An 18827-nucleotide genomic window follows, 5' to 3' on the forward strand; every position below is an offset into this window, starting at 1 on the left:
CTCCTCCCTCCTCCTAAATCTGGAAAAACATTATTAATTAGTTACACTTGAGCTTTAACTTTGGGCAGCTCATGGCCCTTTGGATAGTGCTGGGCCTGGAGTTAGGAAAATTCATCTTTCTGAGTTCAAATCTGACCTCAGACACTTGCTAGCTGTGTGACTCTGAACCAGTCACTTAACCCTGTTTGCTTAACTGTTTCCTTAACTGTAAAACGAGCTGGACAAAGAAAAGGCAAACCACTCCAGTATCTTCGCCAAGAAAACCCCAAAAGGGATCGCAAAGAGTCAGACATGACTGAAAAATGACTGAACAACACTAAACCCCTAATTTCAGCTCTCTGGGAAATTGTGGTTCAAAAATTCTACCAGACTCCTCCCTACCTAAGCATCTGATTAAATAGTATGAACTTAAAGTAGGCAGAGATGCATAACTTTATCATTACAGATTTTGATTTGATGTAGTATAAAGGACTAGTGCAGAGGACCTACTCTATAAAATGGCAACCAAAAAATAAATATTAAAGGCACTTATCTAACAACTGTACCTTGATTTCAAAACTTTACTGATTTGGCAAGGTACGGTATAAGTAATAATAATAATAAAACTTTTGAAACCTGACAATAATAATGCAACTTACATTTATATGGTGTTTAAGTAATAATGTACAAAGTATCTGAATAGCTATTCCATATATTCCTCAATAGAACACTGTGAGACGGGAAATGTAAAATTTTTTATCCTAATTGTGCAACCGAGGAAAACTGAAGCTCAAGGACCAACTACCTTGTTCAAGATCAAATTGTTAACAAAGAGGCAAAACAAGGACATAAACCTAGGTTTTCAGACTCAAGTCAGTTGTTCTTCTATGATATGCTGTCTCCTTTCTTGATGAAAAACTTCTAGGGAGGAAGGCTATTTCTACCCTAGTCACAGTCTTATATTTCCTTAAAACTCCCTTTTATGAAGAACTTAGCACAGTTCCTTATATACAGTGGATGCTCAAAAATAAAATTGTTGCCTGACTAGTTATTTTGAGTTCAATTAGGGTTTAAAGTACCTTGAACTTAAGCTATAATATCTGAACATAATTTTTCATATTTATATTCTGACATCTTTTCTCTGAAAATAATAACATTTAAAAAACCTTACCAAAAATGAAAACATTTCATAATCAACACATGACTACTTACCTCTGGAGATTTTACACTGTCCTCTTCATTCTCCTCTGTCTTTTCATCATAAGCTTCTTTGCTACTATGCTCACCTGTAGAAAAGGCACAGCTTAGGGGAAATACTGCAACATACACTGGCCTGAGAAATCCTGTTACCCAACACCAACATCACTGCCTCCTTCGCTCATGGAGAACTATGCTGGTGGTCAAGATTACAAGCAAAATATCCAATTCATGTCTATACCATGGAAAAGGCAATTTAACTTGACTATGTTTAATAGCCAATATAAGGCAATGCACTTTGCATAGATAAGGATTCAAATTAGAAATTAGTATTTACCAATTCCAGCAAAAGCAGTCAAGTGCTTCCTGTATTTTTTAAGGAAAAAAATAAGCAACATAGCTAGGTCAAGATTTTTGTTAAGCAAGAAACGCAACTGACTATAAAGGTTAGAGGTTCCTCAGAAAAGTGGCATACCTGGTGTCTGATTGTGGCAGCCCCTTTCAAAACACGTTAGGCTAATTATGTGTATGTGATTGATAAACATATTTTGTTACTCACCCTTGTCTGCTGTGGACCTTGAGGCAGTATTTTTAATACTTCCTTGGCATATTTCTTCAGTTCCTTCAGAACTCTCTTCCTATTCAGAATGTAAAAAAAAGTAAGAGTGCATCTCTTATTTTTCTAACCTGCCTTTTCATTATACTCCATTTCTACATCTACTCCATTTCCGATAAATTTTAAGAGTCATACTACATATAAATATTGCTCCTACTAATACAGCTTTTCAATAGTGTTAACACACTATACCTATCTCCATCCAGAAGACTGGAGAATCTGAACCCCACTGTAGGTCACTAAGTTCTGCTCTAACTCCATGTTTTCAGAGAACCAATTAACTTAGGTGAAATGTATACCTGTAAAAGTCTCTTTATTCCTTCCCTTTTGGAGGCTGTTTTATGTAAGGCCAGGTTAAAACCTTCAGAATACAAAGATCACATAAAACTTGTACGCTACATTGCTCAGTACCAACATCCTCCAGGCACTTAAAGTCCCCTTTACTTATATATACTAGGAAATTAAAACGGATTCTTATGAGTTCAATATCAAAACTGGTTTCCATTCCCTAAACGTGCTAGGTGAGGAATGAAAGAGGAAATCATGAATTATTCTTTCAGTTATTTGAGAGTTAAAATATATTGGAGTTTTTTTTTAAAAAGAAAAGCTTTCTCAGTCATTTACATTTTTCCTTAAATATTTCTTTATCTACAGAGATAGCTAAGTATATTTATCATAGTTAAATGACAGAGTAAACAGAAAGGTAAACATACTTTTCAGAAATGGAAGTTGAGGGAACAGGTAAATATACTCTTTTGAAGGAAATGGGAGGAACAAAAAGGGAGGACGGGAGTGAGGTTTCTTTACTTCTGTTCTGAGAAGTTATAAACAGTTGCAGAGACCTGGCATCTACTTCATGTCTTTTGTGCATAGTTGGATTGCTTTAAGACCAGTGCTAAGTAGCCTGCCACTGCAAGTATCCCTTCATGGTTGACTGAATTTATTCTCCTCCCCATCATTCCTTCCCTCTTTCAAACTTCTCTTTTTCTATCATTGATTTTTAACAAGTAGAAGATTTTAAAGTATCCAAATGTCTTACGAAAAGGATAATAGCACTGAATGCAGATTGTCTGATCCAAAATATAGTCAAATTTATGTTAACTGTTTCACCTTCCTAATTATATTTTCAGCCTCAAATGGAGTTAATATCTCTAGCATCTTTCTCATGGAACTGTTGTAAGAAATTTCTCTTTATATAGCAGCTATTTTTATTATGTGGAAACAAAGTGAGCAGTAGAATAAAAAAGGAGTACCATAAGAATTCACAGTGGTATAATCAGTTTACTCCTCTCCCCGCACATGCAGATAAAATACCTTTGTAACTGGTGGTTTTGTTTCAGAACACAGACTCTGTACCACTTCTGTGTATGAGTCCAGGCTATCACCTGTAATTCAATTCAGATAAAATCAGAGAAAGATAAACTTCAGGAGACCAATTATATCATGAAACAGTGTCTGTTACCTTTTAAAAAAATACCACAACTATTAGAAATGTTTCTAAGTTTTGAATTATAGTGAAGTCAAAAGTAATGAGTACACCTATGACCAAATTAGCAGATGAAAACAGAATACTGACTGGTTTTTTATACTTCAGTAAACTATATATACATGGGTCATTGAAGGAAGTTTATAAAACCATAATGAACATCTCAGGGATAATTCCTGATAAATAAGCATTAATTCCACGTATGTATGTATCATGTATGTACATTAGATATGTAACTGGGCAAGTCACTTCTTTGGGCTAGCTCCCTCACTTATAAAATAAGGGTCAGATTAGGTAATCTTTAGATTTTTTTCAACTTCCTTCTATGATTCTAAATACAGGATGAGGTAGACAAGAAACAAAGAACTTGGTGTCAAATGACAGGCTGTTTAAAGAGCCACTAATAACAGAACTGTTGACAAGATGGCCCGGTGAAAGGAGCTGGAGTCATTCTCATTCCCAACAGGAAAAGCACTTAATAAATGGTTAGTAAGTGGCTGCAATTCAAATATTAAATGGTATGTATGAATGGTAACATTCTAAGCACTACTTACATGAGTATTAATGAGTATAGATAATCAGTAGATCACTAGGAAAGCCTTTATGTCTAACCTGTTATGTGCCAGAATGGAAGAGAAATTATGGAGGTGGATAATTATTAAAGTGGCACCCTTCTTCCTTCCTTAAACCAAAAAAAAATAATTCCATCACGAGTCAAAGAGTTGGAAGGAACTTAAGAGGCTATCTCATCCAAACAAGAATTTCTTCCATAGACACCTTTAACAACTTGTCATCCAGCCTTTCCCTGAATAACTCTAAAGAGAAGACAATTTTATCCCAAGATAGTCTTTCCTATTTTTAGACAACTCTGTTATAGTTTTTCCCAATATAGAAGTTAAATCTACTACTTCTGTCTAATGCTCTTTAGTTCTTCCCTGTGAGGCCAAATGGAAAGGTCTAATCTCCCTCCACAGGATAACTCAAAATACTTGAAGACAGCTTTTGTCTTTTTTCCACTGCCAACTCTTATCTTCTCAAGCTAATCATGCCCAGTTTCATGAACAGATCAGCATGGTCGTGATGTTTTGATTTATTTAAACTACCATGCTTCAAGCCTATATGCCTCTGGATGCGCTCTAATTTGTCAATGTCATGCTTTAGAGGTGGGGCTCAGAATTGGACACAATAGTTCAGATAGACAGTCTGATTAGTGTTGAGTGCAATGGTGCTACTTCATATTTCAGATGTTCCTTTTCTTCTATAATTTTTTTTGTTTTGTTTTTGGAGGGTAGAAGGCAAGACAATTGGGGTTAAGTGACTTGCCCAGGATCACACAGCTAGTAAAGTGTCAAGCGCCTGAGGCCAGATTTGAACTCAGGTCCTCCTAACTCCAGGTCCTGTACTCTATTCACTGCGCCATCTAGCTGTACCTTCAGATATTCTTAAAAAAGATTAGGATTACATATAAGTAGGGAATATAAAAATATGGAACTACACCTTCAGTTCTTTTCCACACTGTCATAGGAAGTCCAAGATCCCTTATTTCTTACAGTACAACTGAACCCCATGCAACCCCCAGATTCGTCTTAGAATTTTCTTAGTCTCCCAGGGTCATTTGAGTTAAGGAAGACCTCTGGTCAAACTAGGTACTCCCTCAACTTTTTATATATTCCCTACTTATATGTGAATAGAAGTGTTACCTTTCTAGCAACTTCAAGTACATTTTCCTCCTAGAGTTCCAGCTCTCAGTGTAGTACATAAAGCAGGAGGATCATACAGGTCCTTAGTGAGAAGGGAGGATTTATTGGAACGTCAGGGGTTGCTTCTCTAGCAATATGAAATTTGTTTGCCTTCTGAGATAAGTCCAAAACTTTAGGATACTGCTATCAGGCTTAAGGGCTGTAGCGGTTCATCCTGTGAAGGTGGAATTCACTACAAAATGAAGGAGAGTTGTATTGAGTTCTTTGTGGTGCTTTGCAGTTGTTCTATATGTGCTCAGCTGCATTTGTGGGAGCTAGGGCCCTTTTATTCATACTTAAGAAACTTAGGCAAACTACTAAGTTTCCTAAAGGAAACTCTGAGAGGGGTCAAGGCAAAGACATATGATTTTGGTGAAGTCTCCAAGACTGAAGTTGTTTTCATGTAAGCTCAGAGTTTGGGATTCTAGTCAATGGATTACTTGAAAATAACACAACATCTCAATGAATTTGAATTACCCAGTTCATCTTCCGAAAAGGAAGAATGTTTTTTCCTTTTTCTTCTAGGTATATTATCTCCATCTTCTTGGCAAGGCAATTCTACCTGTAATTAAAAAGGAATATGACAAAGGGGATAAGAGGATTTGGATTCTGAGACACTGGTGTGACACAGCTATATTATTAGCAACACATAGATTCTAAAATGGATTTACAAGAGCTGAAAAAGTCTAGAAATTTGTGAACTTAATTTAAATATGCCTTCCATACCGCATGTAGACTTTTTTTTCTGAATCTAAACACACCTAAAATACCTAGATCTGTGTTAAGTCAAAATGCCTAACCTATATGCAAATAAGCTACCTAGATGTACAACGAGGCATAATAATCATTCATTTATATAATTCTTCAATATTAAAGTGTTCTAACCGCATGGGAAGCGCAAATATTATCTTTATTTCATAGATGAGAAGGCTGAGGCTCAGCGATTAAGCGTCTAATTTATAGCCCTACAAACAGTGGGCATCAGAACTAGATGTTCAAAAATTCATGTTGTAAATATGTCACAGTGTTCAGAAATGTGTATGAGACTAGGAGCTAGGAGACCTGTGTTCTGACCCTAACTTTGATCTTAGCTTCCTGATGAGCGATGAAACACTGAACAAGCTGCTTCTTCAGTCTGGGTCAGGTTCCTTCTCTTTCAAATCAGTAGAATGTATTAGATGACTAAGTTTTCTTTTAGTTCTAAAATTCTATGTTCTATTAAAATTATGTCAAGAAATTCTCACTCATATTTTTAAAGCTTCAGTGTAACAAAATAACCTACCTCTTCTTGAGCTTTCACTTCAATGGTCTGACTTTGGGCAGCTTCCAAGATGTCCTTTTCGTTGGCAGGTCTATCTACTGACAATTAAATGTAAAAGTTATTAGTCATTCACTACAATGACCATTGATGAGGTTTGGGAAGCTAAATTAATGAGCTTTTCAGAATTGCAAATGGAAATAAACTCTCCCTTTACTCAACTCCTGGAATCTCTGTTGGAATCTGGCTCATGTCCAGTAGTACTTTAGTAGTTTTATATGAACTTATCATGTAATATTTCATACTGTAGTTATTTGTACTGGTCTCATAACAGAGCCCACCTACTAGACTATAAGTAAGGTGACTAAAGAATTATCTACACTTTGTACCTTCTTCAGAGGTCAGCATGTTGCCATGCACAAAGTACAAACTTAATTGTTATCTGTCACTGTGAGATCTGTTCCACTGGTGGCCTCTACAATCTGTACCTAATGAAGTTTTTTATTTGAATTTAAAAGTTGTATAGGAAACTAACGGACAGAATGAAAAGCTGTTAGAATACCCAAGAGAAGAGACTGTCCCAAGTCTACTCCTAGCCTACGCTGCAGGTGTACAGAGCATCAGGCCCACAAGTTACAAATCAACTCAAGCAAGACTGACAGTAGATCACTCTTTCAACCACTGATCTTATTGTGAAAATTCATCCTTCCTCTTGTTAGAATGGAAAGCACCAGTGGTTGCTCTTCTTCCTGACTTTCCCTGTCTAGCTCAGCAGGCTGTTTACATGGGCTTTTATCTAGAACTCTCTTTAGCCTTCTAAGTGGCAGGAGAGGATTCTGGGAAGATAGTGGAGTAGGTCAGAAAACTCTTAAACTCTCAAGATTTCCCCCCACAAAAATAGTTAAAATAACACCTTAGGGTGAACGAGTATGAATGGTGATAAATAAGAATAGGGGCACCACAGGGATCCTTCCAGGACAACACAAGAAGATAGGAAGAAAAATCCCAGGAGGAGGTTAGGTCCAAGTGAAGAGCCAACACCTCCAGGCTAAGTTGCATTTTAACCACGAGCTGCAAGCCACTTAAACAACAAGTGGCAAGCCCTGGGGTTATTTGGTTTGGGAGGCTGCATATCAGCCCCAGCAACAGAACTTTTACCCCACCACAGTGGGGGGAGTTGGGCATTTGAACTCAGGAAGATTGAGGGGAACCTCTGCTGATAAGGAACACCGCACCCAGCGGTGCTGTGAAGGAAACAGCACACGCCAGGTGACTGCGGAAACAGTGGGGCAAAAAGCTTCTGGCTTCCTTATGGGAGACTGGAGGTCTGGCTTTGGTTCCAAGCTAGAGGGAAAGAACTATCTGGGGCAAGAGGCACCATCCCTCATATCCTAGAGCTAAAGGTTACAAAGATTACAAAACTTAAGTTAACACAAAAAAATGGACAAGTAAAGGAGAAAGAATCCAACTACAGAAAGGTATTATGGGAATTCACCTTCAGGAGGATACTGAAGTAAAGAAACCCCCAAAGAGCAAAGTCAAATGGTCACCTGCCCAAAAAGAGTTTATAAAAGATCTTAAAAAAGATTTAAAAAATCAAATGACATAGGAGATTTGACATAGAACAATCAAAAGAAATATGTTACATACCAAAGACTGATTGTAAGGGATTCATAATGCCAGACTGTTTACTTCTTAGATGTAAAATATGTCTAAAATTCTTATTAATAATTGGGTAACTCATAAGTAAAATTGGGGAAAACCTGAGTAAGATAAGAATTTAAAAAGTAAAACCATTTAGGAACAGCTAAAAAGAGTAATTATTTTATACAAAACAGTTTTAAGAGGAAGAATCGATACAGAGGAATTAGATAGGGGAGGATGGCTGGTAGTTCTAGTAATCTACTTTCATCAGGAATGGATTTAAGAGGGAACAATACATATACCTTCAGAAGAGTATATAAGTCTTCTAAATTCAGAAGAAATAAAATGGTAGGGACGTAGAGAGGGGGAGAAGACAAGGGAGAGATCTTTAGAGGAGAGGGGAAGAGAACAGGAAAAAGGGGTTATAAAAGGGTGTTTAGATTTATGGGAATGGGAGGATAGGGGAGGAATCGTTGAAGGTGGGTAGGCAAGTAGCAGGAGGGCAAGGTAGTGGGTAGAAGTAAAGAGGAGGCAGGAGGGATGGGGAACAAGAGATATGCACAAACATGAAAAACAAAGATCAGGAGTAGAATATACTTGGGAAAGTATATGTCTATCATCTGTATGTGTATGTATATATCTATGGCTATAGAGAAACATATCTAAACTTTATTGTAGCCTTCTGGAGGGTGGGGGAAGAAGGAAAAAGAACAAAGTAAAAAAGTACACAGTAGAGAACAAAAGAACTCACAAGGAAGCAAAGAAAAGAACAATTTTCAATACAACAAATATTTATCATACAGGTTTTCTTGAAATGAAAATTTATTGTTACATAATTTGAATCCTTTCTTGCATTCTGCTATGCACTTGACATGCTTTTTTCCTTTTTAACTTTGTATTTAAGTTCCAATATTTAATTTTGTGATATGTTTTAGTTCTTTTCTGTATTCTGTATTTGTGTTCTGGTGTTTGAGTCTAAAATAAAAAAAAAAAAATCCAAATGGTCCCATTGTACTGTGTCCTAAGGAAAGCAAGGCCCTTCTCTTAATTGGTCTATCTCCTCCTATGTCTTAAGCATGAGCTCTGCATATGGTAGGTTGATGACAAATGTTTATTAGATAAAGAAGTTCTATCTGTTTAAGGAAAGGTATGAACCTTATGGAAGTAAATAAATAAAAAAGCTGTTAACAGAGAAAACAAATTTTAGTGTAAATCATTTTTTTAATTCCGAAATTTATTTACCTTTTATTTCATTAGTGCTTTCCGAAAGCATTTTCTTTTCCTTGCAACTGTGAATGTCTTCACTTGTTTCTAAGTCTGAGTTTTTTACCTAAGATGAAAAATATAGTCATTTAATACACATTATTCTCTTTAAGATTAAAACCGAAAATTTTAAATAACAACCTTCAATCAAATATAAATGGAAAAGAATATCGTATACATTTTTTTATCTCACACAGAACCTCTAAATTTCTGAGCACATACTGTCTTCCTTTTAAGAGGTTCATGAAGGACACACTTTTGCCCAGAGAAGTCCTCTCAACTTTTAAGAGTTAAGGGTAAACACTATTCACAGCAGAAGAAGGAAAGTCACTTTCTTAAACATTTCTTCCTCCAACCTTACTCATTTTCTTCTTTACCTTCAAAACCCTGAACGGTAGAAAGGTCTGTAGGTAAAACTTCTTATTTTTAAAACAAGGGGGCTGGATCAGGTGATTTCTAAGTGCATTCTAGCTTTAAGGCACTATGATTTAGCAATCAGCTACAAATTGGGTTTAACTGTCAAATTTATGTAAGATACCCACAGTACTATTTTATTTTTAAAATTGGGTCCTAAAATTGTTTCATGTATTTTAAAATATATCATGGAAGGTATCAAATTAGCCAATTTGAATATTTCATTTTCTTACTTTAATAGGTTTTCAAAATATCAGTCTGAAAAAACCTACACTCATAATGTTGTCTAAAATCCAAAAGAACAATGCTATAAATTCAGAATCACGAGTTTATATAACAAATATTTAAGTCAACTGGCTTTCATGATATAGATTATCATGAACCTTGGCTAAGTATAGGCATACCTTTTAATAATATGGCATATAGGAACAAATTTAAAATTAATGTCAGTTGAATGTTTACCTTTATTCTTAAGACACAGGGGTATTTCTAACAATGACACAGAAAGTAAAAAAGAATTCCCAACCAAAAGATACAGTATTAAGAGACTTACATTTGTTGACTTATTCTCAAATGCTGTAACTTTCTGTGGTTCAACTGTCCAAAAACAGAATTAAAACATTTTAAGGAAATTCAATATTGTAGCACAAGTTGTAAAGTCTTCTGTCCTTCAATCAATCAATCAATCAATCAATCACTCATTCAATCAATTAGTATTTACTCTGTGCCAGAAACTGTGGATAAAAAAAGGAAAAGAGCCCTCAAGGAGCTTTTATATTCTATAGGAGAAGAACATGTACACATAGACATATATAAAGTACATACAAGGTAACGAGGCAGAGATGATAACTGAGGGGGATCAGGAAAAGACTTCTAAATAGCTATCCTAGAGAAATTTAAACTGAAATTATTGATGAACAGAAGCATTGGGGAAAAAAATCAAAAAACAAAATACCTAAAACAAGTAAACAAAAGACTTCAAGAATTTAGGTGTAGTCTCAGAAGTCTTTCTAGGCCACCTCAACTATATAGGAAAGATTTTATAGGAGACTGAGTCCCAGCAAATTTTATACCCCTAAGTTACAGTGTATCCTACTTTTTCTTTATTTCTTATCTTCATATCTTTAGCACTTAGCCTAAGTACGGAGAGGAACAGGACCAGTGATTTCACTGGAACTTCAGTGAGAGTAAACTCCCCACCAATGTAGAATTCTCCACCAAGGAGTAAAACTCTCTACCAATGTAGACTGGCACCTTTTCTGAAATATATAGTCTTAGACAATTGCCTAGAGTACTGGTGTCAAACTCAAAATACAGACAGGGCCATTAAACCTCACAGAAGGATCCCTATGGCTGCAAAGACTTAGAAAACTATATAGTAACATTATTTGTGTTCTGTTTTAATTTGTTAAATATTTTCCAATCACATTTTAATAGAGTTCCAGCAGCATTCTGTGGGAGTAGCAATGACCTGTTTTGACACCTCTGGCCTAGAGCACTCAGAGGTTAAGTTATTTGCTCAGGGTTGTTGCACATTCATGTGTCATAAGTGAGACCTGACCTCAGGCTAGTTTTTTATTCATGAAGCCAGAAACAAACACTTCTCATAATCTTTTCAAAAATCAATTAAGAAGAAGGCCCCATACACTCAAAAAGCAATGATCTGTTTACATTCTTTGGAACCTGGACTAACAGACCTGCTGTTCAGGCTCAACAATGACAGAAATACATTTTTCTCTTCAACAACTTCCCATTACATAAGCAGATCTTTTTGTGAACTGTACCTTAACACAGTGAAATGAGTTGAACTACATCCTGATTCTGAACAAAACATTTTAGAAATCCTGACATCTCTCACTGAAACTTATCAAATGGATTATTAATTATTATGTATCCTGAAAGACTTGAACCAATATAGCCTCAACATCCTGAAAATCTGTCAGATTCGGGATAAATGACAAACCTAAAGGGTTTTTGAAATGCTAACATTAGGAACCCCCCCCCCCCCCAAATTTTATGGTAGTTTCAGTTTGGGGTGGGGGAAAGTGGAAGCTCTGCGGCTTCTTTTAACACCATTATATCTGAGATGATTTTCTATATAAAACCTATTGAACTCATTTGTTATATGACAACAAATGAATACAAAAAGCTGCTTATACTCAATGTCACATATCCCCTTCTCAAGCACTGTTAAGCTTCTATTAATTTTCTGAAAATAGCTGTCCCCTACATCACTAAGGGACTCAATTACCAAATAGCCTTTTTGAAGTCTTCATTTCTTTCTACTCTTTGCAATATTCAACTGCTGACCTCTTTTTTCTTTCTTTTTTTTAGCCAAAGTAAAACTAAGTTATTAAAGATTCACCATATTGGGTTGACTCTTAAGAACTCTACAATTTGTGACGCTTGTACTGACAAAGCGGGCCAGATAGAATCTGAGCTAGATTGAATCTGAACTAGCTGGAAACTGAGCCTGGTGACCTCTTTTAGGATATCGTTTCCTCCCTTGTCTTCTCGATGATTCATTTTCCCAGCCTATGTGTTTTTTTGGTTACTGATACCACCACTGGAATAATCCTTGATTCCTTTCTTTCCTTAAACTCATTTAAATCAGTCACCAAGTCTTATGCTGTTGTTTAACTTCCATGATTTTCTCACTCTCATCATCCTGATAGAATAGACCTTCACCATACTCTACCTAGAATTTGTCTCCTAACATGTTCTTTTTTCTTTCTACTCCAATTCTTTATAACACTAATCTTTCTTATGCTTAAATTTAAGCATGTGATTTTACCATTCAAAATCCCTTCACTGACTCCTAAGTAAAATTTAACTAACGTTTCCTAAGGTCTCCTATAATCTGGTACAGCCTTAATTCCTCTATTCTGTTGTACTTTAAACTTGTGCCCTGTGTTATATACTTCCTTATCCTTTTGCCTCTGGCTCATGGAATTTCCACTTTTCCTGTTCATTTCACTGTTAAATTCCTATTTATCCTTTAAAATTCAACTCACATTTGTCTCCTTCCAGGAAGCCTTCCCCAAGCCCTTAGGAATCAATGTCCTTTCTCTCTCTGCACCTCCCATGCTTCTGGTGGCACCTGTTTTCTATATTTATTATATACTATTTTCTACTGCATTTTTTTTTGCTTATATGTTATATCCATCTACTAGAGAAAGGAAGGGAAGAGACTATGTTTACTTAAGCTTATCATCTCCCCAGTTATCTAGTGCAGCTTCTGCACACAACTGGCACTTCAATGTTTGCTAAACTGAACTGAAATAAACAATGTAAAATTGCTTTTTGTTTTGAATTTAAACACAAAATAAAGTATTATTAATTTTGTGTTATAGTACAAGACAACAGAAGCCAGCAGATACAGTTTCTAGTTGTGGCTCTGCCAAACCAACTGTGTGAAGGACAGATTACTAAGGTTACTATTTCTCTGGGTGTATTTCATCATCAAGCAAAAGGAGAGGAATCTGCTTAGATCAGAGGTTATTTTTTTAAGGTTAAAATTTTCATGCTCCCCCCACTATAACTTTGGCAGTCTGGAGAACCTGAAATATTCTCAGAATGTTTTTAAAAGCATAAAATGAAAGATGAAGAATTGTATGCAATATATTTCAAACATATATTGTGGTGTCTATTCCATAAGATTGTTATGAGGATCAAAGGAGATATATGTATATAAAAAGTACTTAGCAAATTTTAAAGTGGTCTAGAGATGTCAAATATTATGTCTACTATTATAAGAAAGAATACTGATAAGCTAAATGACTAGAAGAAGGAGATTATTAACTGTTCTCTAAGAGACTAGCTATAAGAACTGGGGGGTTTCTTGACTTGAAGAAGATAAATGAGGGGGAGGGAGTCATGGGAGCTGTCTTCAAATATTGAAGACTGTTTCAACGAAGGTTTTGAATTGACAAATCAGAAGGAGGGAGTAGGAACAATGAACAGAAACTACAGAAAAGAAGACTTTGGTTATAAGGAAGACTCTCATGTTAAGGACTGCTTCAATAGACAAGGAGGCTCCATATCCGTGGATGTCTTCAAGGAGAGGGGGATGAGTATTTATACAAGACATATTCCAGAGGTGATTTCTGCTCTCATATGGGTTGACCTAGACAATATCCAATGGCAGTGGTGTGATAGTAAAAGTTGCTTACTCCAATTCTGAGATTCCATGCGCTATATACTGAAGGATGAGTTTTACTTTCTGACCCAAAGAAAAAAGTTAACATTCATAGACGTCAAGCAGATTTATGAGGAAATATATATGAAGGCTTTAATTTGATGTTTACTCTAAACATTAAGATGGGATAGGGACTAGATCCATGATTTCACTGGTGTGGGGAATTCTGCTCTAGATAGCTAGATGGCAAAGTGGATAGTGATGAAGCTAGAATTAGGATCTGCAAGTCTAAAACAGAACTCATTCTCTTTCCTCCCAAACTCTCTCTTCCTAATTCTTTTATTTCTGTTGAAACTACCCTTCTAGCCATCCAAGTTGACAACTGACCAGACTATTGTGACTTCCCTCTACTCTACTCCTCACTTCCTAACAGGTGCTAGGTCTTGTCAATTTTACTTCCTCAGAATCTTTTTCCTTCTGCCCCTTTCTCTCTACTTATCTAGCCTCTTGCTTTAGTTCAGTTCCTCAATATATCTTGACTCAACTATTTCGGTAACATTCTAACTGGCCTCCAATCCATGCTCCACAATGCTGCCAAAGCACAGCCTTTTCTATACTGTTATGTCTGTATAAATACATAGTATCGTATACGTTAAGCATATATAAACAATATATACACACGTGTGTATATACATACATATATATATAACAAGTGTATACGTGTGTGTGTGTGTGTGTGTATGTGAATTTTCTTCATGTACTCTGGTGTAGCCAAATTGGCCTTGCTATTCTCTGTATATGACTATTATACAAGTAACTTAACCTTTCAGGGCCCATTGGACTCTCCTAATTTTAATTTGCATAAACTGCCCATCTGCATTGGTAGAGGGAGTTTTCTCACTGCAATTTTTCTACACTGATAAAATCACTGGATAGCTATCAATTATCACCCTCAAAAGATTCTGTTAAAAGATCAGAATTTGATCAACATTGCTAGTTTTATATCTCTTAGTTAAATCCTATTATTATCTCAATTTGGAAAGTAACTTCAACAAAATACCAACACTTTGATCTAAGCAGTTTTTGATGACTATATATTACTAACGGCAAACAATCAAATCAGAATTAAGTCTTTTCTAGGCAGTGAACACATAAGTAGAATATTCCGAGTTTTCATTTCAGACACTATCTGAATAGTCTATTCTGTTTTCAGCTCTACCTTTTAGACCTGAGGTTGGCAAATGTAAAATGAGATAAGAATGGGTTTTACATTTTTTAGTAAAGTTATATTCTATTTAAAATGTAAAAAACATTCTAAGCTCACCTCAGGCTAATGGGCCAGATTTGGCTTTTGGGCTACAGATTATTAACCCTTGTTTTTACACCTTTGGCTAGGCTGGAGAGTTTGTGAAAGAAAAGTCACCACTCCTTTTAGCCATGATGGTATCAAATTCAAATAGTAACTTTACCCAACACTTTTTCTGAAAGAAGAAAGAGAACAAGGTTTTGAAGACAGAATTTAGGAATTCTTGTTGAATTAATTTCAAAGGTATAGCATACACATAATTTAGCATACAGTTTTGCCCTGAAAGTTTCATCTGCCATAGCTAAGTCTGTATCAAAAGGGGCAAAAATAAAACAATTATTATCACAATGAGATTTACCTATTCCACTTTCTCCTTCTCCATCAAGGCCTTCTGGTATTTTTGAAATATACTGACTTTTCTCCTCTTCGGAAGGCACAGCAGTCTAGAGATCCAAATTGAATAAAAAGCAAAATAATGCCCAAACACAAGTCTAGCTTAACTGTAGTGAACACTGAAGTATCAGAAAATGATTCACAACAAATATTTGGTTTATTATTTTAACATACAGATAAAAAAAGAACTGGTAATATTGATTTCAAAAAACAGAAGAAATCTTACATTTAATTATGAAAGAAACTGCTCACCTTGTTTTCCCATGCTTCATCCATAGAAGAACATAGGATTTTCTGCTTAAGCCTTAGAGTAGTAACTCCCTAACAAGCATAGGATGGCCTTGTGCAGAAATTAAAATGAATTTAAAAATCAATTCAGTGCCCATTTAATGGCACAGTACTCTAACTGGATTTGAGGAGTTGTCATTTTGGGGAACGCTGAATTATTTGGCTGCATTCTATCTGAAAGGAAGCTTTGCTTCCTGTTACAGGGAATTTCAATGAGAGGATGATTTCTACTTGTAAAAAAATTAAGTACAACAAAGACAGATGTTATGTACTATTAAAAAATAAGCATATACCCACCCTATTGGTCCAAATAAAGACTATACTTTCCCCTAAAATAAGCTTTTGTCTGCCTTGCCCCTAACCTCCTTTGCTATGAGGCAGGGGCCAATTGTATTATGTATTGTGTTCTTTCATCCATATCACACTGCCAATGGGACAGATCCTGAGATCCTGAGTTTGCTTTTAGACCTCACCAGGGGTGGCTTAGAAACCCCGCCACAAACAACACTGACAGCTTTTGGTTTTTTTAATCATCTAGATTGCCTCTTTGATGCTTTATACTTGCCCTATACAAAGAACCACCTGATATAAAGATTTTTTTTTAAAAAAAAAGGTAAAAAGGAAAAGGGAAAAAAAATTCAGCAAAACTGATCACATACAGTGTCCCGTACTTAAAGATTCCCTACTTCTATAAAACTCTGTAGGGTTGAGATCTTCTTATATATCTTTTTTGGGGTCAAGCTTGTTTGTGATTTTGTAACATTCATTTCCAAATGGGTGGTGACTTCATTTACATCACCGAAGTCCAAATATTTTATGTTTGTGCATTTTGCAGATATTATTTTCCTGGATCTTCTTACTTCATTTAGCATCAGTTTAAATAAGCCTTTCCTTGCTTTTCAATATTCATTTTGTGTATGTGTGTATATGTATGTATGTATATGTGTGTGTGTGTGTATAAATATAAAATACACCAATTTTTAATAGCAAAGTACTATTTCAATACATTTGTGTGCCACAATCTGTTTAGCCATTGCCCATCAATAGGCATCTAGTTTTTTTTCCAATTCTTTTGTTACCAGAAAAAATGCTGCTATAATTATTTTGGCATTTATGAAGCCTCTCTTTGTTTTTTTACTTCCTTGGGATATATAACTAGCAGAGATACCTCTAGGTCAAAGGGTACAGACTTTTTAGTCCTCAAGAGATGGCTTCTAAGTCTATGTATAGCTCTTATATCTCTCAATTATCCAATTTCCACAATCTATACTTTGTTAATATGGCAACTTTATAAAATTATCTTCAACATATAGAGAAACTTTTTTGTATTTCAAATACATTTCAAAATATTTTTATGGGGAATAATCTATATTTGGACCAATGTGGTATATGGCAAAAAATGTTACACTATTATTATTCAGAATAATAGAATCCCCAGTCATACCTCAGTTTCCAAGTTAGTTTTCTGTTCTAATCCTTCCAAAACATTTGGTAGAGTCTCTCTACTGCCTAATGAAATAGAAAATATTAAACCAATTTAAGAATTTAATTTTGAAATATTTTATGAAGAAAATAAAAGCAGATAAGTTATGTCAGTAGGCAAATACAATTTGTTTAGCTGTTTTCTATTTTGATACAAAGTATTTAAAAACCTGGGGTAAAAATAGTAATGCTCGTATTTATATAATACTTCATAAAATACTTTCTTCACATCTTTGTGGAGTTGGTGAGTACTAGGCAAATATAATTACAGACGAAGACTGAAATTTCGGGCCTCAAGTAACTTGTGCAAGGTCACATAGCTATCAAGATGGCATTTGAACTTAGGTCTCTTGACTGCAGCTCCACTGTTCATTTCACTGTACTATACTACATCTATAAATGTATTTTAATTTAAAATGCTCTGAATTTCTTTTCCAAATCATACTTGTCATAAGAATGTCTTTGAAATTTAGGTCACAGATATTGAGAGCTATCCATAGTAGATTTCAGGGCCTCAATTTCCTCATCTGTAAAATGGCAGATTTAGTTAACATGACCTAAAAGGCTCCTTCCAACCCTAAAATTCAACTATACTTTTATGTTCAGAGTCCAAATACTAATGGGAGTTATACAACAAGAATTTCCAAAGGTCAGAAGTTCCCAGATAGTTTATGTGAAGATGATGGTGGAATTAATTTACAACTTACTTTCTCTCACTTTCATATGAACTACTATAATAAAAATATTTCACTCATTTTAACTTACCATTAAAACTCAGTTTCTCTGAATATGCAAGATGATTAAAAGGAAGCAAATAAATTGATCTTTACATAAATGTAGGAAATCTTCATTAACTAAGATCCTACTAATTAAGACAGAGATAAGGATTAGGTATACCACTGAAATATGATAAGAAAGAATTCCTTAGGAAGACAAGAGGGCAAACAAGGTTGCAGTGTAAGGTATTGAAGAAAACTGCTTCCAACACTTCAGAAATAATTAAAATTACTATGCTAATTACGAATCATTCATATCCATTCATTAAAGCAAAATGCCCAAGAAACTCTGATGTAGAACAGTATTACTTTATGGTAATTGTAATTAATAAAGTTGTACCTCCTTAAAAGAAATCTATAATTTATAAACAAAACTTACGTGCCAGGCAGTGTGCTAGGTAGAGGGGTCACAAATACAATAATGAGACAATCCCTATGCTTAAGAGATTTATATTTTAATTTGGTGAGATAGAGCATTTTCACAGAATAAGTTCAACATATAAAAAAATATATAAATAGCAACTTGGTAAGGTGGAGAATTACCAACTGAAGGAACCATGAACAGCCTACTGAAGGAGATGGTCTTAAAGGATGTCAAGTTCAAGACCTAAGAGGCCTAGCAGACAGCTGATGCAACAGCATAAAAATAGTTAGCATTTATACAGCACTTTAAGGTTTACAAAATACCTTATAAGTTCTGTATTGTTTTATCCTCAAAACAAACCTGGGAAATAGGTACTATTATTATGCCCATTTTACAGAGGATGAAACTGAGGCAAACACAGGTCAAGTGACTTGTCCGGGGTCACATAGTGAGGCTAAATTTGAACTCTAGTCTTCTTGATTCT

General features: G+C 35.2%; 1 protein-coding gene across 13 annotated transcripts in view; it reads right to left on the reverse strand.

Annotated features, from left to right (window-relative positions):
* The window catches only part of BOD1L1 (biorientation of chromosomes in cell division 1 like 1), an 82498-nt gene that overhangs the window by 27109 nt on the left and 36562 nt on the right, over positions 1-18827 (reverse strand). For 11 of the 13 annotated variants that reach the window (XM_072620270.1, XM_072620266.1, XM_072620265.1 and 8 more), the window contains 9 exons: positions 17166-17230; positions 15399-15483; positions 10150-10193; positions 9162-9249; positions 6296-6376; positions 5495-5575; positions 3107-3177; positions 1736-1814; positions 1192-1265 (listed from right to left, as the gene is read on the reverse strand). In XM_072620270.1, coding sequence (XP_072476371.1) covers positions 1192-1265; positions 1736-1814; positions 3107-3177; positions 5495-5575; positions 6296-6376; positions 9162-9249; positions 10150-10193; positions 15399-15483; positions 17166-17230 — 668 coding nt within the window. Of the gene's footprint in view, positions 1-1191; positions 1266-1735; positions 1815-3106; positions 3178-5494; positions 5580-6295; positions 6377-9161; positions 9250-10149; positions 10194-15398; positions 15484-17165; positions 17231-18827 lie in introns of all 13 variants that reach the window. The other 2 variants (XM_072620261.1, XM_072620264.1) reach the window with 2 other exon arrangements.

Source organism: Notamacropus eugenii, chromosome 6, assembly GCF_028372415.1.
Source record: "Notamacropus eugenii isolate mMacEug1 chromosome 6, mMacEug1.pri_v2, whole genome shotgun sequence".
Lineage (NCBI taxonomy): Eukaryota > Metazoa > Chordata > Mammalia > Diprotodontia > Macropodidae > Notamacropus > Notamacropus eugenii.